General features: G+C 41.6%; 1 protein-coding gene across 1 annotated transcript; it reads left to right on the forward strand.

Annotated features, from left to right (window-relative positions):
* Positions 1–24,014, forward strand: CYP2R1 (cytochrome P450 family 2 subfamily R member 1). Its single transcript, XM_007460212.1, has 5 exons — positions 1–260; positions 8,466–8,607; positions 12,470–13,102; positions 13,842–14,171; positions 23,743–24,014. The coding sequence occupies exons 1-5, from the start codon at positions 36–38 to the stop codon at positions 23,916–23,918; spliced, it is 1,506 nt and encodes a 501-aa protein (XP_007460274.1). The 5' UTR covers positions 1–35; the 3' UTR covers positions 23,919–24,014.

The raw sequence follows: 24,014 nt of genomic DNA on the forward strand, positions 1-24,014 counted from the left end.
CGGGGCGGTGGGATTTCGCAGCCCCAGCCCGGGCCATGTGGGAGCCTCACGGTGCTGAGGCATTCGCGGCGGCCCTCGGAGGCGCCCTCTTCCTGCTGCTCTTCGCGCTGGGGGTCCGCCAGCTGCTGAAGCAGAGACGGCCGTCGGGCTTCCCCCCGGGACCGTCGGGGCTGCCATTTATCGGCAACATCTACTCGTTGGGCGCCTCGGCCGAGCTCCCCCACGTCTACATGAAAAAGCAGAGCCAGGTGTACGGCGAGGTACAGCCGACGGGCCTCGGGCAGGGAAAGCTCGGGCCTTCCTCCCGGGGTGAGGGGATGTCCCACGCTCGTGGGTGCGAGCTGTCTGACACCTCTCCGTGTGTCAGCAGCGTGGAGGGGAAGCTGGCTTCCCAGGCCCGGGGTCGAGGTACTCAAGCGGCGCCGCTGGGGGAGGGAGAGCCCCGCCAAGCCGCGAGCCCCTCCCACCTGACGCTCTCGGGATACTGGCCGGATTCTTCCGCCCCAGAGGGCGACTAGGTGCCGCTCCCGCGCCTGCGCAGTGGGGCCTGGGTCCCGCGCCGCCTGCCCGGTCAGGAGTGACGGGCGTAACCCTCAGCGCGACCAGCTTCTGGCGCCCACGGAGCTGCACGAAGTGCGTAGGTTAGCTTCCACCCACGGCTTCGCGAGAAAACCAGGCGTCCGAATTCTAGGACCGAGTTAATGGTTAATAGGAGGTCGTTGGATGTTTGCGATTGGGAACGGCTGGTCTAGGCGTCTGCCGAGAGGCTGAGAGAGCGCAGGTGAAGGCCTCTGGGAAATGACCGTGAAAGAGAGAATGAACTAATGAGTGAAAATCAGTGCGGAGTCGCAGTGCCGTCCTGTGTGCCCGGAGCCGGGAGCGTCCCCGCAGCAAACACGGAGACTGCGCCGGCCGTGGGCCAGCCTCCCTTGCAGTGCGGGGCGCCCGGGGGCAGGTCCTGTGGTCCTCCCCGTTTTACAGAGGAGGAAACTGCGGCACAGACCAGCTGAGTGACTTGCAGGCAGCCACGCCGCTGCGAACTAACAGGGGAAAGGCCAAAACGCTAGCTTGTGTTTGGAAGGGTGTCGTGACCTCGAGGAGGCAGAAGTTTCCAGAACACTGGCACTAACCCGGCTCACTTGTTACCTTTTGAATCCATTCTTTTATAGGAAACGACCAGCCAGGCTCTGCCAGGTGCTGGGATTAGAGAGGTGAAGAAGGCAGTCAAAGCCCAATTTTAGGTAATTACAGTCTAGCCAGAGAAAAAAATTAATCTAACGATCGACCACAAATTGTGTTTTGAAGGAAAAGTACCGCAGGGCTGTCTGGCAATTGCGGTGTTTCAGGTTTGGGCTTACATCCGTATTTAAACCAGCTTTTACAATTATTATTCTAGATTTCTGCAGTTCCCTGATGGTGTATGTCGCTAAAGGGAGGCTGGGCTTAGATAAAACAAATTGTGTAATTCTTAGATACCATTTTCCACCCTCCAGTTCTCAGGAATTGAGTGTATTTCCATGATTTCTATTGAATATATTTGATCTCTGGTGTACAAAGCATCATTAATATTTAGAGAAATCATAAGATGTGAAAGCGCAAGACAAGAGGTTGAGTCCTCTTTCGTCAGGTAAAACTTGACCTTTGTCTGAATCTTAAGTTTTCGCGATATGCGTAATGGTAATAATAATAACTGAACACAGTTAAGTGCTACTCAAATGTTCTTTGAGTAAATGTTAGTTATTAATTACAGAACAACTTACTAGGCCTACAAAGTAGAAAGTGTTTTTAGACCAGTTATGTGAAATGGTGTCATGCAGAATAGGAAATTGTTTTTCATACGTGGATATTTGAACTGAAAGGAACTCTGTATTTACTATGAACATTCTTTTGGGAGAGGGGTAATTTAGTCTTATAATAGACTGCAAATTATAAACGTGTTGGAAGACTGTCATCTTGGCATAGGTAGATCTGGTACATTGGATAAGAATTTGGCATGAGTAACCAGTTTTATTGCTGGTACAACTATATATTTGAGGCAACCTTGGTTCTTTACGAAGAGGTGTTTTTACTGAAGGTGGTAAAATTAAATAGGGCTAACCTGTGCTGTTAGGTAGAAGAGGAGCAGAGGAAAAAGAAAAAGGAGCAGAAATGGAAAGGATGTATGCATTGAAGAGTAGACATGGTTTGAGTAACTCTGTTTTAGACTTAAGTTGAAAACCACCTAATGTATTAACCCTTTAAGCTACTTGCTCTTTATCTTAGTTGTGAAACACCCCTACAGTCCTCCCATTGTCTCAGAGGTATTTTCCAATTCTGACAAAGTCTCAAAGTTGGTATTGTTGCAGGAAGGGGGACCCCTTCCAGGGCCCCAAAGTGGGCTCTTGTCTAACACTAAGAAATGAATTGTCTGAGGAGACATACGTGCTGACAAAGCAAGGACTTTATTGGAAAGGGGTGCCTGGGTGGAGAGCAGGAGGGTAAGGGAACCCAGGAGAACTGCTCTGCCATGTGGCTCGCAGTGTCGGGTTCTATGGTGATGGGATTAGTTTCTGGGTTGTCTCTGGCTAATCATTCTGACTCAGGTTCCTTTCTGGTGGGCGCGCAACTGCTCAGCCAAGATGGATTCCAGCGAGGAGGATTCTGGGAGGTTGGTAGCACATGTGGACTGGCATCTCCTCTCTCCGTTTGACCTTTCCTGTATTCTTCCGGTTGGTGGCTTGTTAGTTCTATGTTCCTTACCAGGATCTCCTGTCATAAAATAACTCATGCAAATGGTTACTGTCTTTGCCTAGCCAGGGCAGGCAGTTTCAGTCAGTGTTTCCGCTAACAGTATGAGTTGTTAAAATACTATGCCTTTTTTGGAAGTGGAAGGAAACTATTATCTCCTGTACTTCTAGAAGGTTGTGGAAAGTTGTTTATATGTCGTACTTATAAATATAGAATCTTATTTTTCCACTGTCTTACGTGATGATCTGGAGTGTGTGCTCAGAGAAAGCAAGCCCTGGACTTTAAAATTGCTTATAAGAAATGACAGTCACTTCAAGTGACACCTACTTTTATGAAGTCTGTGAATTCAATTCTCCTTCATAATTCTTGAAAGGAAGACAACCGGTGCTCAAGACTTATACAGTCATTTTAAAGACAATCTTACATAGAAATGTATCACACTTGAGACTTAGCATTTCCTTGGAGATTCACTCTGAATGTGTAAGCTTCTGCAGTGACTAATCTTAACCCAGATTTTGAGAAGCATTCCCTAGCTAGCAAAGATAGCACAAGGAGTTTTTACAGATTATTTTCAGGTAATGCACGTAAGGATAATAAAATAATTAATTTGAGGCATGTGGAGTTGACAGCCTATAATTTATTTTTACAGTAAGCGTTTATTGAGATTTAAGCAAGGCATTGAATGAGATTCTGTGGAGTGTTCAAAGATGAAAGAGATGAAATCACTGAATCTAAAGAGTTTATAATTTAGCAGGCAAGCAGAAGACAGGAATATGAATGCTTCTGGTTTTAGGTAGTATTAAATAAGTGCCATGGGAGCTTCTAAGCGTGTGCTGTGGTGGTTCAAGGGAGAAAGAGAAAGACAGTGCACCGAGAAAGGCTACTTGGTGGGGTTTGGATGGTATGGCAGTCAAGGGAGGCATTCCAAATGAGAATACAGCCCAAGCAAATGTTGAAAAGTGTGTGGCAGTTATTTATCAGTTTTCATCAACAGCACTTTTTACATTCCTCTGTTATTAGCACTTAGCCCATAGTGTTGTAATAATATGCTTAAATGTGTGTCTCCCCCACTATTCTTTAATTCAGCATATATTTATCAGTTGTTATCATATGCTATGTATTAATACTATCCTAGATGTGAAGATTTAACAATGAACAAAACAGGTGAAAATCCCTGCCCTCATGTAGCTTACACTCTACCAGTGGAGGGGAGGCGGGGAGCAGGATAGGGACATATAAACACAATAAATATATAATATGTTAGAGTACAGAGTAAGAAGTAAACTAAATTAGGGTAAGGAAAATGGAGAATGCTAGGGGGTGAAATTTAAATGGGTTAGAGCAGCCCTCACTGTAAAAAAGACATCTGAGCAAATATTTCATTGAAGTGAAGGAGCAAGGTATGAGAGTATCTAGGGGAAGAACATTCCAGGCCAAGGGAACAAGTACAAAGGCCATGAAGCAGGAGTATGCCATGTTGAGAATCACTTATAAAGAGACAACAGGCTGTTGAGATAACATAGGGGAGAAATGAAGGATTAGAGTGTTAGTGACGGAAGTGGTAAGAAATTCTCATATTCTGTCTGTATTGTTAAAGTTGAAGCATCGTGACTGCTAAGCAGTGATGTGGGGCTTGGGTGAAAAATGGAGTCAACATGGGCAGCTCAGGACTTCCCTGGCAGTCTGGTGGTTAAGAATCCGAGCTTCCACTGCAGGGGGTGCAGGTTCAATCCCTGATCAGGGAACTGAAATCCCGCGTGCTGCAGTGTGGCCAAAAAAAACCCCAAAAAACAAAAACCATGGGCAGCTCATGGGCAGTTTGGGACCAGAATATAGCTTGAAGGATGACTGGAATGGTCATTAGCTGAGATAGTGAAAAATCGTGGGTAGAGCTAGTTTGGGCAAGAGACTTGAAGATCATAGACTGACTTCTAGAAGGTGTTTCATGTGTACCTGTTTCCATCTTTGCCAGCATCATAACTACCCCATAATAATAATAAAAATTATTGAATAAATTTAAAAATATATAAAACTAATCTTGGACCCTTCCATAGATTAAAGCAGCATAAGGATGAATTTTCACAATTTGATTTACAGACTTCTACCAAAAGTCCTTGAAAAGAGCATGTACCTGAATAGATGCTAGTTCAAGTAACAGTTTCCCCAGTTTTCACCATCAAATAGAGGACCATCTCATTTTTGAGTAAAGGTGGATTGTATAACAATTTTCTCAAGTTATGGCTCCTAGTTGTTTTTTGTAATCTCTAGTGTCCACAACCTGACAGCATTACCCTGAAATTAACTCCCCTGTTTGTTCTGCCTTCCTATTAACAGAATTTGTGATCCCATCTTTGTGAAATCAATCACAAAGTTGATTTAATCACAAAGTTGGGGATTTTTTTCCTGCATCAGGACCACTGCCTATTCACTAATACCCTTCGTTATTGTCTCTGCTTGTGATACTGTGATTTTTTAATAAATGTGTATTTGGTCTTTGTACCTTTCCTGGCACAAGCTCCCAAAACCCTTGGAACTTCCTAAGTGTTGAGAGTGGTAGATGCATCTTTTGTTATTCATAATAAGCCCCTTTCACCCACCTCAGAGTTTATGTTAATGTTAATGGAAAGCCCTTTAGGATGGGAGCTTGTTGCCTGGAGAACCAACCAGGATTAAAGGGTTGGAACTTTCAGTTCTACTCATCTTACCTCTGGGGAAGGGAGAGGGGCTGGAGGTTGAGTCAGTCACCAGTGACCAATGATTTGATCAATCATGCCTAGGTAATAAAGCCTCCATAAAAATCCCTGAATTATAGGGCTCTGAGAGCTTCCATGGTGAATTGGTGAACACGTGGAGGTGAGCAGAGGCTAGCATGCCTGGAGAGAGCATGGAAACAGTACTCCCCTTTCCTCATACCTTGCTGTTGGGCTGCATCCCGCAGGCCAGCAAGGCCTGTACTTGCCCAGCTTCAAGACTGAAGAAAGAGCCCGGAGTCAGCAACAGAGACATCAATGGATAGGGATCTTACATATCTGAAGCAAGGTCCTGGAGCGATACCCCACCGTGTGTGGCAGGTGGCAGGCAGGACCTGGCAGCAGGGGAAGGGGGTGGGGGATTACCAGTTACAGGGGAGTTGATTCAGGTTGCTTCATTGGTTATCAGGTACACTAGCAGAGGGGCACGCCCCTCGCTGCCCCTTTGATAAGAACAGTCAGTAGCTGGAGCCTGGGGCAAGTATGTAGGAAGGTCAGTCATGTGAGTAGGGTATAGGTGAAGCAGGCATTGGTTGAGCAGGGGATATACAGAGAGCAAGAGAACAGCCATCTTGAGTGGCCTGACCATACGCTTGCCCTATGCATCTCTTCCATATGGCTGCTCCTGAGTTACATCCTTTTTTAAGAAACCGGTAATCTAGTAAGTAAAATATTTTCTTGAGTTCTGTGAGCCACTCTATCAAATTAATGAAACCTGAGGAGGAGGTCATGGGAACCTCTGATTTATAGCCCTTTGATCAGAAGCACAGGTAACAACCTCGACTTGTGATTGGAGTCTGAAGTGGAGGAGCACTCTTGTGATATTGAGCCCTTAACCTGTGGAATCTGACACTTTCTCCTGGTAGATAATGTCAGAATTGAGTTAAATTGTAGGACACCCAGCTGGTGTCCCAGAATTGCACACATCTGGTGTTATAGGTGTTGTAGTGGAGTACTGAGAGTAGAGGAGACACACAGGAGGAGGAATTTTTCCTTTATATCTGCTTAAAATTACGCTTCTGTGAAAAGATTTTAAAACCATCCCATTACTGCTTTGGGAACTGAAAGAGCCCCATCTTTGCTCAGCTGGTAACCACTTCCTTTGTGCTGAAACTCTTACACTGCCACTTTTGACTAATACCTTTACTTGTGGCAGGCAGTCCATGCTGCTTCCCAAAGTTCTGGATGTACCTACTGCTCAGTTGCCAGGGCCCATCCTTGTGCCAAAGACTCTTCTCAGCTGGTTGATTCTTTACTACTTGGAGGTCTTTATCACTTTTGCTACTGTAACTACTTCTGCTGAACTTCAATTCTCTGCTAAGTCTCCTAGTACCTCCCACCCCACCCCCCAAAGTAGTGTGAATCATGGCTAAATCTGTTCTACCTGTTTGCCCAGAGATGAGGCTTGACTCAGTATTTTGGCTCTCAAAAGCTCTCAGCCACCCACTGAGAGGATGGGGATAAGCAATCTTTGCATCCCACTGATAAGGCAGCATTGTTCCTTCACTGGACTAGGCCTCTATATAGGGCTAGCTAGAATAGACTACAGGAGGTGTGACATTGTAAGTGAACCTGTGGTGAAGCACATGAGAAGCTTCAGCAAGGAATAGGATGGATATTCCATCTTTTATCTGAGGGGCAGCCACCTGTGCCAATGTGGCGGATGCCAGTCCTCCAAGGTCAAATTCCCTTAGGGCCCTCTTTGTTAACTTCGTGGAATTCAGGGGCCCAAATAAATAAGCCTGTGAGTTTCAGTACGTTTTGTTGAGGAGAGGGAAATTTTCCCCTCTGCCCCTCTTGAGTACTTTTGGCTGGACTAATAATAAAATTGACACAAGGCAGATTAACAGGAGAAAAAGAAACACATTTGACTCCATGCACACGGAGGTTTCACAGACATGGGATGGAGGAAGTGGCCAAAGCAGGCAGATTTTCTACTTCTTAGACAAAGAACCAATAAATTTGCAAAGAATTGACAGGACAAAGAAACTTTGGTTTGGAGTGCCCAATTGGTGAAGAATCTAAACAGAGTTTGTGCTTGGGTAGTACATTAAAGAAGTAACAAGATTTGTTTAAAAAAGGATTCTCACCCCCAAATTCCCTATCTTTGGCAATAAGGGTGTCCTACCTCCAGATGCATGGAGTATACCTTTCACATGAGAGATTTATTTCCTGCTTTCAGGGAGACAAAAAAGAGAGAGTGTCCCTCTTTTTTTTTTTTTTTTTTCCTTTTTTTAAAATTTTGGCTGTGCCGAGCAGCTTGCAGGATCTCAGTTCCCTACTAGGGATCGAACCCGGGGCACAGCAGTGACAGCGCCAAATCCTAACCACTAGGCCACCGGGGAACTCCCTAGAGTGTCCCTCTTGTGTTGGCCATTTCTTCAGTAACTTTAATTCAAAATAATATGCCATTGAGGCATATTTTGGGGTTGCATATCCTGGGCCCCAACATTTTATACTTCAAAAGTTGTCTCTCAGGCCTTTGACAATCCCCTCCCCTACCTAAACCTGGAATAATAAATGATGTGTAGATGGAGCCACTTCCTCATTCATCTTGGAAATAAACAGATTCTGAGATATCATTGAATGTTTTGAGTTGGAATGAATTTTAAAAAAGCATAAATATCAAGTATTTTTTGATTTTCTGTGGCAGCCCTGAAGCCCAAAAAGTTTAAGGGTTCTGCCAGGTGTCCTGTATCTGTTTAATGGCAAAGCTTAAACTAGAACCCAGGCCTCCTGAGTCTGGTACTCTTTTCATTACACCATTTATAAGATTATGTCTTGAGCCACTGAATGAGTAATGAAATCATGGTCTTTGATGTGCCTTGTAGAGAGAAGGCACTCTAAACATTGTCAGCTGAGTGATAAATGCCAGCATTTTCAGGGAGTAGCAAATACTGGGAGAGCTGGACTTAGTATATGTAGATTTCTATGGTTATATTTCTCCATATATTTTGCCATTTAAATGTTTTTCTTTTCTTCTCAAAGATCTTCAGTTTGGATCTTGGAGGTATATCAGCAGTGGTTCTAAATGGCTATGATGTAGTAAAGGAATGCCTTGTTCATCAAAGTGAAATTTTTGCAGACAGACCATGCCTTCCTTTATTCATGAAGATGACAAAAATGGGAGGTATGTTTATTTTCACCTAACTAATGATTTACTAAACTATTTTAAATCACATTTCCTTTTTTTTAAAATTAATTAATTTATTTTTGGCTGCATTTGGTCTCCATTGCCACGCATGGGCTTTTTCTAGTTGCAGTCAGTGGGGGTTACTCTTCGTTGTGGTGCACGGGCTTCTCATTGCAGTGGCTTCTCTTGTTGCAGATCATGGGCTCTAGGCACATGGGCTTCAGTAGTTGTGGCACATGGGCTCAGTAGTTGTGGCTCACAGAGTGCAGGCTCAGTAGTTGTGGCGCATGGGCTTAGTTGCTCTGTGGCATGTGGGATCTTCTTCGACCAGGGCTTGAACCCGTGTACCCTGCATTTGCAGGCAGATTCTTAACCACTGTGTGCCACCAGGGAAGTCCCCACATTTCTTATTTTATGTAAATTTAGTACATAGAGATTGGATTCTGTTGTACTGATTAACAAGAAAGTATTAATTAGTTAATTTAGGTTACAGACCCTAATATTTGAGGACCTTTCAGGCTGCATTACATTCATATTTTAGGCCAGTACATGCTAATTCTACTGTTGTAATCCAGTTCTGATAAATATTATAAATAATGTTTTAAAGAATTAGCACTTAATAATATGTGCAGGTTTTGTGAAACAGGTTAAGAATACATACACATGCACACATACTTGAATCAAAAGTATCTTTGAAGCTAGTCTTGAGTGCTTGGTGACATTTTACTGTTATTTTACTTGTAAGTTTATAGACCCTGAAACAGCCTTTCTTTACTAATTAATAAGATATGTAAATGAAGAATTGTGGGTTTGTGTAAAGGACTAGTATTCTCTATGGTTTAGTGTTGATCAGTGTCGGATGATTGCATATTCAACAAGGGAGAAAGGCTGAAAGTTAACAGAACGGATGAGACGAAAGCAGCAACAGAAAGCCTAAAATAGAATGTTGACGTCAGATACATCCGTTTTCATACTTAATAGTATAAGAGTTTTTATCTCCAAAATTTTCCAGTTCAGTGAGAGCTTCACTCTTCATTTGAAAGAAAAATTCAACAGTATCTTGGTTACATAGACTAAAGAAGACATTGATTGAAAAGGAAAAAAATAAAAATTAACCATATATTAAATTGCAAAGCAAATCAATTAATGCAAAGAAAACACCAGTTTTAAAGGTCAAATTCTTAGACCAGGGCATGACGACACTTGAAAGCGATAATATAAATAAAAAGCAAATCTCCAGCTTCTTAAATACTCTTTCAAGTAATAATTAGGCCAAAGAAGAAATTATACCACAATTATAATAGAAGACCTTTAAAGAAATTATGAAAATGTATGATGTGATCAGAGTAATATTTAGGATAAACTATATGTTTTTTGAAGCTATAAACTTATAGTTTAGACTGTTTTTATCATAAAGAAAGAAAAAACATGCATTCAACTTAAGATTTTCAAAGAAATAGTAAGAGAAAAAATAAGTAGAAAATTAGATGTGTTGGGCTTCCCTGGTGGTGCAGTGGTTAAGAATCTGCCTGCCAGTACAGGGAACACGGGTTCAAGCCCTGGTCCGAGTAGATCCCACATGCCGTGGAGCAACTAAGCCCATGTGCCACAACTACTGAGTGTGTGCTCTGTGAGCCACAACTACTGAGCCCACGAGCCACAACTACTGAAGCCCACGTGCCACAACTACTGAAGCCTGTGCTCTGCAACAAGAGAAGCTACCACAATGAGAAACCTGTGCACCACAACAAAGAGTAGACCCTGCTTGACGCAGCTAGAGAAAGCCCACATGCAGCAACAAAGACCCAATGCAGCCAAAAATAAATAAATAAATAAATTTATTTAAAAAAAAAAAAAGAAAATTAGATGTGGTTTCTTTTTTTTTGGCTGCACTGCCCAGTTTGCGGGATATTAGTTCCCAACCAGGGACTGACCCTGGGCCCACAGCAGTGAAAACGTGGAGTCCTAACCATTGGACCACCAGGGAATTCCCTAGATGTGTTATTTTAAGATGCATATGCACTGAACTTGGAAGTGGGAAATCAGAGCCACCATAAACCCACTGTTTGAATAGGAAAAAGTGGCCCTTTAGGCGGGTTCAGCCCATGCCTGGGCACACAGACTGGCCAGTATAGGGTTATAATCAGGCTCCTGTGTACCTTCTTCTGTGTAACTGTATGCATATATTATGCACATGTATCCCATATGCATACATTTCTCTTGGGCTTGCTTTTATCTCAGTGCCTTTGCACTGGTTCTCTCTACCTGCAGTGATCTTTCCCTGGATATCTGCTTGACTCACTCCCATCTCCTGTGTCTTTACTTATGTCACCTTCTCACTGAGGCTTTTCCTGACCACCCTATGTCTCCTTCCTTGCTCTATAATTTGTTTGTCTCTCCTCACTAGTATGTAAGGTCCATGAGAAATAGCCATCTTTGCCTCTTTTGTTCACTAATATATCTAGGACACTTTAGCTCCAGAAATACATTATGTTGAATGAATAGTCATCTGGGAGTATCGAAAAGAGAATGGAATATGGCATATAAAATTGCTGCACAGCGTTAAAGACCCCCTTATTTATGGTTAATTTCATTATAAGTTCCAAATTCAAAAACTGTTGCACAAAAGTTGTTGGAATGTAAATTACATAGGTACTTCATGTAGGCAAGAGAACATAACATTTTTCATCATAGGTATACCTATGTACCAATTATGAATGAAATTCCAAGTAAACTACACGTTATAGAAATATATATGCTGAAGAAGTTTTTTTCTTGATAATCGATTTAAAGGGAAAATATTCCATAGTAGACATATCAGAACAGCAGAGTATACTGTGGAGACTGAGATTTCAAGGCAAGCAATATCAACATTAGAAGTTTGAGTTTCGTGTTTGTCCCCTTAGTTTGGGCTGCTATAACAAAAATATATAGACTAAGTGGCTTAAACAACAGTTATTCTATCAGATCTGGAGGCTAGGAAATTCAAGATCAAGGTACTAGCAGAACACTGTCTGTAAAGAGCCTGCTTCCTGGCTTGCAGACTGCTGTCTTCTCCCTGTATCCTCACATAACCAAGAGCAGTCATCTCTTCCCACATCCCTTCTTATAATGGCACTAAAGCTCATTCATGAGGGCTCATTACATAATTATTTCCCAAATACCTAATTTCCTAATACCATCACATTGGGGATTAGGCTTCAACATTTGAATGTTGTGGTGGCACAAACATTCAGTCCCTAGCACCTGCTTTTGGCTTGAGTATTTCCACTACATTGATACCTCATTCAGGCCATCCTTGCCACTTCCAGTTATAGTATTAGGTAACATATGCCTTTAATGGGAGGAAATTTGTATTCTAAAATCTAGTCTCTTAAAGCAGGAAATTTCTAATTTGAGAAGGATGATTTCTCAGGTATGTGTTTAGTCCAGGATAAAATTTTGCCCATAGAACACACAGTCATTCATCTTTTGTAAATTAGGCTTACAATAGAAGTTGGATAATAAAGTCACCCAAGGCCTTGTTCACCCAGGTTGAATTACAGAAGACAGTTCAGTTTCTTGTGGTGGGAGATTATAGGTCTTTTCTGCCTGTGCCCAGATGAGAAGTATGGATAAGCTTTATCTGTTTATAATATTCCATGGCTAATGAGGAGTAAAGAATAGGGCTTAACTACTGGGTCTAGTTTTAGTTTTATAGAAAATTTGGAGAAGAATGAATAACCATCTTTTTTTTTTTCTTCCCTGCAGAGTATTTTTAGCTGTTCGATACAGGGATGTAGGAATGATAAAATTTTTTAATAGTTTCATAGAAAGATAATTTGGAGAAGAATGACTAACTATCCCTTTTTCTTTTTAGGCTTACTCAATTCCAGATATGGCCGAGGATGGGTTGATCACAGAAAATTAGCTGTAAACAGCTTTCGCTGTTTTGGATATGGCCAAAAGTCTTTTGAATCTAAAATCTTAGAAGAAACCAAATTTTTCATTGATGCTATTGAAACATACAATGGTAGCCCTTTTGACTTCAAACAATTAATAACAAATGCCGTTTCAAACATAACCAATCTGATAATTTTTGGAGAACGATTCACTTATGAAGACACTGATTTTCAGCACATGATTGAGTTATTTAGTGAAAATGTGGAACTAGCCACTAACGCCTCAGTCTTCCTCTATAATGCCTTTCCATGGATTGGCATCTTACCTTTTGGAAAACATCAACAACTGTTTAGAAATGCAGCTGTGGTCTATGACTTTCTCTCCAGGCTTATTGAAAAAGTTTCCATCAACAGAAAGCCTCAGTTACCTCAGCATTTTGTTGATGCTTATTTAGATGAGATGGATCAAGGTAAAAATGACCCATCATCTACTTTCTCCAAAGAAAACCTGATTTTCTCTGTGGGTGAACTCATCATTGCTGGAACTGAAACTACAACCAATGTGCTACGGTGGGCAATTCTTTTCATGGCCCTTTATCCTAACATTCAAGGTAAGGATTCCGGTGATCTCAAGGTCTGTTCTTACATTTAGGGCTCACACATGTTTTAGAGTCTTTGGCCGTGTACAAGGCATTCTATTTAGGAACTCTTAATGTGCTATCCAAAAAGAGAAGCATTGAATAGCTATAAGGTTTTCAGAACTGTTATCTAAATTTGTATAAAAACCTCAGAGATGTCTTATAATACCTATTTTATAAATGAGGGAAAAGGCTGAGTGACTGATTTGCTCACTCCCTTCTAGTGCTGAGCTGGGACCTGAACCCTGGTGGTGGTGGTGGTTGTTGTTTTTCGGCTGCACCACGCTGCATGCAGGATCTTAGTTCCCCAACCAGGGATCGAACCTGTGCTTGCTGCAGTGGAAGCATGGAGTCTTAACCTCTGGACTGCTGGGGAAGTCCCAATCCTGTTTTTTTTTAATTTAAGTTTTGATGCTTCACTCTTTTCCTTGCTGAGAGTGTTGTTATTCTAATTCTAGATTTGTTTAATTTTTAGTTTTATTACTTATAATGTGTTTTTCACAACAAAATTACTTAGAGCGTTGGGTACTGGTTGTATAAGATATGTGTCACATATTTAAATAGAACTCCCAAATAATGAAAAATCTGAATCTGGGTGTACCCATACCTTGTTGGCTTACTACAGGTTATCTTTTGTTTTATCCTAAAGGGAAATTACTTCAGATATAATTCTAAGAAGTGCATAATAACTTGAACACTTTTTCTCTTACAGGACAAGTTCAGAAAGAGATTGATTTAATTATAGGACCCAGTGGGACACCTTCTTGGGATGACAAATGCAAAATGCCTTATACTGAGGCAGTTTTACATGAAGTTTTAAGATTCTGTAATATAGTGCCTTTAGGGATTTTCCATGCAACCTCTGAGGATGCAGTTGTACGTGGTTATTCCATTCCTAAAGGCACAACAGTAATTACAAATCTTTATTCTGTACACTTTGATGAAAAGTATTGGAGAGACCCAGAAATATTCTATCCAGACCGATTTCTGGACAGCAATGGATATTTTGCCAAGAAGGAAGCTTTGGTTCCCTTTTCCCTAGGTAAGAGAACTTTCAGAGGGGCATAACTTTAGGAAAAAGTATAATGCTGATTTGTCATGTATAATATCTTAATCTGAAGCATTCTCTTGTAGAGTTAATATCCCAACTCTGAAAACAGTATTGACTCTTACAGGAGAGAATGGTTTAATTAGAGCTCATTAACACCTCTTTCTACTCAAAATAAACAAGCCATAATTTAGCAGCTAGAAAGAAATTGATGAGAAGCTCTGGCTTTTTCTGAAACTTTCTTGCTTGTGGATTTTGGCTTGTAATCAAAACTTGTAGAGCTAAAAATCAGTAACAGGCAGCTTGAGAGACTGAGACCCAGGGACAGGAAGGGCATCATAACTTGAAGTGAAACTAGAATCTAGCTCTCTTGGCTCTCAATTCTTATACCTCATCTCCAAAAATATTGCATCTCCTGTGAACAAGTACACAGATCACAAGACCCATGAAAGAAGGACTGGAAAAATCCTTTCACTGGGGAAGGGTACACATGCAGTCATTTGAAATGTAATGAACTTCTCCTGGGTCAAGAGAACAAAGTGTCACACCTCATATCTTTCATGGCATATCTCAGGCTCTGTTGCCACATGCAAAGGAAGTGGAGAATAGAACTAATGAGCTTAGAACAGTACATGACCTTACAAAAGAAGATAAAGAAATGGCTTCTGGGAGCCAAAGTGCCAATTTCTATTCTTTGTGGCTTAAGAAAATCCTTTAATAAACATAACTTCTAGGCTTCCCTGGTGGTGCAGTGGTTAAGAATCCACCTGCCAGAAGACCTAAATAGACATTTCTCCAAAGAAGATATACAGATTGCCAACAAACACATGAAAGAATGTTCAACATCATAAATCATTAGAGAAATACAAATCAAAACTACAGTGAGATATAATCTCACACCAGTCAGAATGGCCATCATATAAAAAGCTAGAAACAGAGGGAAGATGGCGGAAGAGTAAGACGTGGAGATCACCTTCCTCCCCACAGATACACCAGAAATGCATCTACATGTGGAACAACTCCTACAGAACACCTACTGAACGCTGGCAGGAGACCTCAGACCTCCCAAAAGGCAAGAAAGTCCCCACGTACCTGAGTAGGGCAAAAGAAAAAAGAATAAACAGAGACAAGGATAGGGACGGGACCTACACCAGTGGGAGGGAGCCGTGAAAGAGGAAAGGTTTCCAAACACTAGGAAGCCCCTTCGCAGGTGGAGACTGCGGGTGGTGGAGGGGGAAAGATTCGGAGCTGTGGAGGAGAGCACAACAACGGGTACAGAGGGCAAAGCGGAGAGATTCCCGCACAGGTGATCGGTGCCGACTGGCCTTCACCAGCCCGAGAGGCTGGTCTGCTCACCCGCTGAGGCAGGCAAGGCTGGGAGCTGAGGCTCGGACTTCAGTCGGAGTGCAGGGAGAGGAGTGGGGTTGGTGGCATGAACACAGCCTGCAGGGGGTTAGTGCACCATGGCTAGCCAGGAGGGAGTCCAGGGAAAAGTCTGTACCTGCCAAAGAGGCAAGAGACTTTCTTCCGTCTTTGTTTCCTGGTGCATGAGAAGAGGGGATTAAGAGCGCTGCTTAAAGAAGCTCCAGAGACGGGCGCGAGCTGCGACTAAAAGCGCGAACCCCAGAGACGGGAAAGACGCTAAGGCTGCTGCTACTGCCACCAAGAAGCCTGTGTGTGAGCACAGGTCACTATCCACACCCCCCCTTCCAGGGAGCCTGTGCAGCCCGCCACTACCAGGGTCCCGGGATCCAGGGACAATTTCCCCGGGAGAACGCAGAACGGCACGCCTCAGGCTGGTGCAACGTCATGCTGGCCTCTGCCACCACAGGCCCCACACTCCGTACCCCTCCCTACCCCCGGCCTGAGTGAGCCAGAGTCCCGGAAGCAGCTGCTTCTTTAACCCCATCTTGTCTGAGTGAAGAACAGACGCCCTCCAGCGACCTACACACAGAAGCGGGGCCAAATCCAAAGCTGAGCCCCGGGAGCTGTGAGAACAAAGAAGAGAAAGGGAAATCTCTCCCAGAAGCCTCAGAAGCAGCAGATTAAAGTTCCACAATCAACTTGATGTACCCTGCATCTGTGGAATACCTGAATAGACAACAAATCATCCCAAATTGAGGAGGTGGACTTTGAGAGCAAGATTTATTATTTTTTCCCCTTTTCGTCTTTTTCTGAGTGTGTATGTGTATGCTTCTGTGTGAGATTTTGTCTGTATAGCTTTGCTTCCACCATTTGTCCTAGGGTTCTCTCCGTACTTTTTTTGGTTTTTTTGTTGTTGTTTTTTTTCTTAATAATTACTTTTTATTTTAATAACTTTATTTTATCTTACTTTATTTTATTTTATTGTATCTTCTTTCTTTCCTTTCATCTCTCCTTCTCTCCCTCCCTCCCACCTTCCTTCCCTTCCTCCCTCCCTCCCTCCCTTCCTTCCTTCCTTCCTTCTTTCTTTCTTTCTCCCTTTTATTCTGAGCTGTGTGGATGAAAGGCTCTTGGTTCTGCAGCCAGGGGTCAGTGCTATGCTTCTGAGGTAGGAGAGCTATCTTCAGGACACTGGTCCACAAGAGACCTCCCAACTCCATATAATATCAAATGGCAAAAATCTCCCAGAGATCCCGATCTCAACACCAGCACCCAGCTTCACTTAACGACCAGCAAGCTACAGTGCCGGACACCCTATGCCAAACAACTAGCAAGACAGGAACACAACCCCACCCATTAGCAGAGAGGCTGCCTAAAATCATACTAAGTCCACAGGCACCCCAAAACACACCACCAGACGTGGACCTCCCACCAGAAAGACAAGATCCAGCTTTATCCACCAGAACACAGGCACTAGTCCCCTCCACCAGGAAGCCTACACAACCCACTGAACCAACTTTAGCCACTGCGGACAGACACCAAAAACGACGGGAACTGCGAACCTGCAGCCTGAAAAAAGGAGACCCCAAACAGAGTAAGATAACCAAAATGAGAAGACAGAAAAACACACAGCAGATGAAGGAGCAAGATAAAAACCCACTACACCTAACAAATGAAGAGGAAATAGACAGTCTACCTTAAAAAGAATTCAGAATAATGATAGTAAAGATGATTCAAATTCTTGGAAATAGAATAGACAAAATACAAGAAACATTTAACAAGGAACTAGAAGAACTAAAGATGAAACAAGCAACAATGAACAACACAATAAATGAAATTAAAAATAGAAGGGATCAATAGAATAACAGGCAGAAGAACAGATAAGTGACCTGGAAGATAAAATAGTGGAAATAACTACTGCAGAGCAGAATAAAGAAAAAAGAATGGAAAGAACTGAGAACAGTCTCAGAGACCTCTGGGACAACATTAAATACACCAACATTCGAACTATAGGGGTCCCAGAAGAAGAAGCGAAAAAGAAAAGGACTGAGAAAATATTTGAAGAGATTATAGTTGAAAACTTCCCTAATATGGGAAAGGAAATAGTTAACCAAGTCCAGGAAGCACAGAGAGTCCCATACAGGATAAATCCAAGGAGAAATATGCCAAGACAGGTATTAATCAAACTGTCAAAAATTAAGTACCAGGAAAACATATTAAAAGCAGCAAGGGAAAAACAACAAATAACACACAAGGGAATCCCCATAATGTTAACAGCTGATGTTTCAGCAGAAACTCTGCAAGCCAGAAGGGACTGGCAGGATATATTTAAAGTGATGAAGGAGAAAACCCTGCAACCAAGATTACTGTACCCAGCAAGGATCTCATTCAGATTTGATGGAGAAATTAAAACCTTTACAGACAAGCAAAAACAGAGAGTTCAGCACCACCAAACCATCTTTTACAACAAATGCTAAAGGAACTTCTCTAGGCAAGAAACACAAGAGAAGGAAAAGACCTACAATAACGAACCCAAAACAATTAAGAAAATGGGAATAGGAACAAACATATCGATAATTACCTTAAATGTAAATGGAATAATGCTCCCACCAAAAGACACAGATTGGCTAAATGGATACAAAAACAAGACCCATATATAAGCTGTCTACAAGAGACCCACTTCAGACCTAGAGACACATACAGACTGAAAGTAAGGGGATGGAAAAAGATATTCCATGCAAATGGAAACCGAAAGAAAGCTGGAGTAGCAATTCTCATATCAGACAAAATAGACTTTAAAGACTATTAGAAGAGACAAAGAAGGACACTACATAATGATCAAGGGATTGATCCAAGAAGAGGATATAACAATGGTAAATATTTATGCAGCCAACATAGGAGCACCCCAATACATAAGGCAAATACTAACAGCCATCAAAGGGGAAATCGACAGTAACGCATTCATAGTAGGGGACTTTAACACCCCATTTTCACCAATGGACAGATCATTCAAAATGAAAATAAATAAGGAAACACAAGCTTTAAATGATACATTAAACAAGATGGACTTAATTGATATTTATAGGACATTCCATACAAAAACAACAGAATACACATTTTTCTCAAGTGCTTATGGAACATTCTCCAGGATAGATCATATCTTGAGTCACAAGTCTAGCCTTGGTGAATTTAAGAAAATTGAAATTGTATCAAGTATCTTTTCCGACCACAACACTATGAGACTAGATATAAATTACAGGAAAAGATCTGTAAAAAATACAAACACATGGAAGCTAAACAATACGCTACTTAATAACGAAGTGATCACTGAAGACATCAAAGAGGAAATCAAAAAATACCTAGAAAGAAATGACAATGGAGACACGACGACCCAAAACCTATGGGATGCAGCAAAAGCAGTTGTAAGAGGGAAGTTTATAGCAATACAATCCTACCTTACAAAACAGGAAACATCTCGAATAAACAACCTAACCTTGCACCTAAAGCAATTAGAGAAAGAAGAACAAAAAAACCCCCCAGTTAGTAGAAGGAAAGATATCATAAAAATCAGATCAGAAATAAATGAAAAAGAAATGAAGGAAACAATAGCAAAGATCAATAAAACTAAAAGCTGATTGTTTGAGAAGATAAACAAAATTCATAAACCATTAGCCAGACTCATGAAGAAAAAAAAGGTGAAGACTCAAATCAATAGAAATGAAAAAGGAGAAGTAACAACTGACACTGCAGAAGTACAAAAGGTCATGAGACATTACTGCAAGCAACTCTATGCCAATAAAATGGACAACCTGGAAGAAATGGAAAAATTCTTAGAAATGCACAACCTGCCAAGACTGAATCAGGAAGAAATAGAAAATATGAACAGACCAATCACAAGCACTGAAATTCAAACTGTGATTAAAAATCTTCCAACAAACAAAAGCTCAGGACCAGATGGCTTCACAGGCGAATTCTATCAAACATTTAGAGAAGAGCTAACACATATCCTTCTCAAACTCTTCCAAAATATAGCAGAGGGAAGAACACTCCCAAACTCATTCTACGAGGCCACCATCACCCTGATACCAAAACCAGACAATGATGTCACAAAACAAAACTACAGGGCTTTCCTGGTGGCGCAGTGGTTGAGAGTCCGCCTGCCATTGCAGGGGATGAGTGTTCGTGCCCCAGTCCGGGAGGATGCCACATGCCGCAGAGCGGCTGGGCCCATGAGCCATGGCTGCTGAGCCTGTGCATCTGGAGCCTGTGCTCCGCAACGGGAGAGGCCACAACAGTGAGAGGCCCACATACCACAAAACAAATAAAAAAAAAAAAAAAACTACAGGCCAATATCACTGATGAACATAGATGCAAAATTCCTTAACAAAATACTAGCAAACAGAATCCAACAGCACATTAAAAGGATCATACACCATGATCAAGGGGGGTTTACTCCAGGAATGCAAGGATTCTTCAGTATACACGAGTAAAACAATGTGATAAACCATATTAACAAATTGAAGGAGAAAAACCATATGATCATCTCAGTAGATGCAGAGAAAAGCTTCCAACAAAATTCAACACCGATTTATGATAAAAACCCTGAAGAAAGTAGGCATAGAGGGAACTTTCCTCAACATAATAAAGGCCATATATGACAAACCCACAGCCAACATTGTCCTCAATGGTGAAAAACTGAAAGCATTTCCACTAAGATCAGCAACAAGACAAGGTTGCCCACTCTCACCACTCTTATTCAACATAGTTTTGGACGTTTTAACCACAGCAATCAGAGAAGAAAAGGAAATAAATGGAATCCAAATCAGAAAAAAAGAAGTAAAGCTGTCACTGTTTGCAGATGACATGATACTATACGTAGAGAATCCTAAAGTTGCTACCAGAAAACTACTAGAGCTAATCAATGAATTTGGTATAGTAGCAGGATACAAAATTAATGCACAGAAATCTCTGACATTCCTATACACTAGTGATGAAAAATCTGAAAGTGAAATCAAGAAAACACTCCCATTTACCATTGCAACAAAAAGAATAAAATATCTAGGAATAAACCTACCTAAGGAGACAAAAGACCTGTATGCAGAAAATCATAAGACACTGATGAAAGAAATTAAAGATGATACAAATAGATGGAGAGATGTACAATGTCCTTGGATTGGAAGAATCAACATTGTGAAAATGACTCTACTACCCAAAGCAATCTACAGATTCAATGCAATCCCTATCAAACTACCACTGGCATTTTCCACAGACCTAGAACAAAAAATGTCACAATTTGTATGGAAACACAAAGGACCCTGAATAGCCAAAGCAAGCTTGAGAACGAAAAACGGAGCTGGAGGAATCAGGCTCCCTGACTTCAGACTATACTACAAAGCTACAGTAATCAAGACAATATGACTGGCACGAAAACAGAAATATAGATCAATGGAACAGGATAGAAGGCCCAGAGATAAACCCACGCACAGAGGAGGCAGGAATGTACAGTGGAGAAAGGACAGCCTCTTCAATAAGTGGTGCTGGGAAAACTGGACAGGTACATGTAAAAGTATGAGATTAGAACACTCCCTAACACCATACACAAAAATAAGCTTAAAATGGATTAAAGACCTAAATGTGAGGCCAGAAACTATCAAACCCTTAGATGAAAACATAGGCAGAACAGTCTATGACATAAATCACAGCAAGATCCTTTTTGACTCACCTCCTAGAGAAATGGAAATAAAAACAAAAATAAACAAATGGGACCTAATGAAACTTCAAAGCTTTTGCACAGCAAAGGAAACCATAAACAAGACCAAAAGACAACCCTCAGAATGGGAGAAAATATTTGCAAATGAAGGAACTGACAAAGGATTAATCTCCAAAATTTATAAGCAGCTCATGCAGCTCAATAACAAAAAAACAAACAACCCAATCCAAAAATGGGCAGAAGACCTAAATAGACATTTCTCCAAAGAAGATGTACAGATTGCCAACAAACACATGAAAGAGTGCTCAGCATCATTAATCATTAGAGAAATGCATATCAAAACTACAATGAGATATCACACCAGTCAGAATGGCCATCATCAAAAAATCTAGAAGCAATAAATGGAGAAGATGTGGAGAAAAGGGAACACGCTTGCACTCCTGGTGGGAATGTGAATTGGTACAGCCACTATGAAGAACAGTATGGAGGTTCCTTATAAAACTACAAAGAGAACTACCATATGACCCAGCAATCCCACTGCTGGGCATATACCCTGAGAAAACCATACTTCAAAAGGAGTCATGTACCAAAACGTTCATTGTAGCTCTATTTACAATAACCCGGAGATGGAAACAACCTAAGTGTCCATCATCGGATGAATGGATAAAGAAGATGTGGCACATATATACAATGAATATTACTCAGCCATAAAAAGAAACGAAATTGAGCTATTTGTAATGAGGTGGATGGACCCAGAGTCTGTCATACAGAGTGAGGTAAGTCAGAAAGAGAAAGGCAAATACTATGCTAACACATATATATGGAATCTAAGCGGAAAAAATGTCATGAAGAACCTAGGGGTAAGACAGGAATAAAGACACAGACCTACTAGAGAATGGACTTGAAGATATGGGGAGGGGGAAGGGGAAGCTGTGAAAAAGCGAGAGAGTGGCATGGACATATATATACTACCAAATGTAAAATAGATAGCTAGTGGGAAGCAGCCGCATAGTGTGGGGAGATCAGCTCGGTGCTTTGTGACCGCGTGGAGGGGTGGGATAGGGTGGGAGGGAGGGAGAAGCAAGAGGGAAGAGATTTGGGAACATATGTATATGTATAACTGATTCACTTTGTTATAAAGCAGAAACTAACACACCCTTGTAAAGCAATTATACTCCAATAAAGATGTAAAAAAGTTTTAAAAAAATCTAGAAACAATAAATGCTGGAGAGGGTGTGGAGAAAAGGGAACCCTCTGGCACTGTCGGTGGGAGTGTAAATTGATACAGCCACTATGGAGAACAGTATGGACATTCCTTAAAAAACTAAAAATAGAACTATCATACAACCCAGCAATCCCACTATGGAGCATATACCCTGAGAAAACCCCAATTCAGAAAGAGTCATGTACCAAAATGTTCATTGCAGCTCTATTTACAATAGCCAGGACATGGAAGTAACCTAAATGTCCTTCAAGAGTTGAATGGATAAAGAAGATGTGGCACATATATACAATGGAATATTACTCAGCCATAAAAAGAAACGAAATTGAGTTATTTGTAGTGAGGTGGATGGACCTAGAGTCTGTCATACAGAGTGAAGTAAGTCAGAAAGAGAAAAACAAATACCATATGCTAACACATATATATGGAATCTAAGAAAAGAAAAAAAAAGTTTGTGAAGAACCAGGGGCAAGACAGGAATAAAGGCGCAGACCTACTAGAGAATGGACTTGAGGATATGTGGAGGGGGAAGGATAAGCTGTGACAAAGCGAGAGAGTGGCATGGACATATATACACTTCCAAACGTAAAATCGGTAGGTAGTGGGAAGCAGCCACATAGCACAGGGAGATCAGCTCAGTTTGTGACCACCTAGAGGGGTGGGATAGGGAGGGTGGGAAGGAGGGAGACTGAAGAGGAAAGAGATATGAGAACATATGCATATGTATAACTGCTTCCCTTTGTTATAAAGCAGAAACTAACACACCATTGTAAAGCAATTATACTCCAATAAAGATGTTAAAAAAAAAAAAAAAAAACCCCCCCCCCTGCCAGTGCAGGGGATATGGGTTCAAGCCCTGGTCTGGGAAGATCCCGCATGCCGCGGAGCAACTAAGCCCATCTGCCACAACTACTGAGCCTGTGCTCTAGAGCCCACGAGCCACAACTACTGAGCCCATGAGTCACAACTACTGAAGCCTGTGGGCCTAGAACCCATGCTCCGCAACAAGAGAAGCCACTGCATTGAGAAGCTTGCGCACTGCAATGAAGAGGAACCCCCACTCGCCGTATCTAGAGAAAGCCCATGAGCCGCAATGAAGACCCGATGAGGCCAATAATAAATTAATTAATTTATTAAAAATAAATGAATAAAATAAACATAACTTCCTCTAAGTTTCTTTAAATTCCAGGTTTCCTGAATGGTACGTATTAGACATAAATTTTGGTAAATATTGTGGATTTAGAAAAATTATACCTGTTTTTTATGTTGAGGGAGAAGACATTGTCTTGGAGAACAGCTGGCTCGGATGGAAATGTTCCTGTTTTTTACAACATTGCTTCAGCGATTTCACTTGCATTTTCCACATGAACTGGTTCCAAATCTGAAGCCCAGGTTAGGCATGACGTTGCAACCCCAGCCCTACCTCATCTGTACAGAAAGACGCTGAAAGTGCCTGGCTGTTTTGTGAAACCAGGTGTTTGCCTCACCCCTGAACCTTGTTTATACAGTGTGTGTGTTTGTATAAGGATCACAGCATCATAAA

The sequence above is a fragment of the Lipotes vexillifer genome, unplaced genomic scaffold (genome assembly GCF_000442215.2).
Source record: "Lipotes vexillifer unplaced genomic scaffold, Lipotes_vexillifer_v1.1 scaffold1762, whole genome shotgun sequence".
Taxonomy (NCBI): domain Eukaryota; kingdom Metazoa; phylum Chordata; class Mammalia; order Artiodactyla; family Lipotidae; genus Lipotes; species Lipotes vexillifer.

What these genes read in the sequence shown, in the direction of transcription:
- CYP2R1 (XM_007460212.1), top strand. Translation starts at nt 36, where the DNA reads ATGTGGGAGCCTCACGGTGCTGAGGCATTCGCGGCGGCCCTCGGAGGC. An exon ending in CCTTTATCCTAACATTCAAG is followed by an intron (nt 13,103 to 13,841) that starts GTAAGGATTCCG and finishes TTTCTCTTACAG; the next exon opens with GACAAGTTCAGAAAGAGATT. An exon ending in TTTGGTTCCCTTTTCCCTAG is followed by an intron (nt 14,172 to 23,742) that starts GTAAGAGAACTT and finishes TTTTATGTTGAG; the next exon opens with GGAGAAGACATTGTCTTGGA.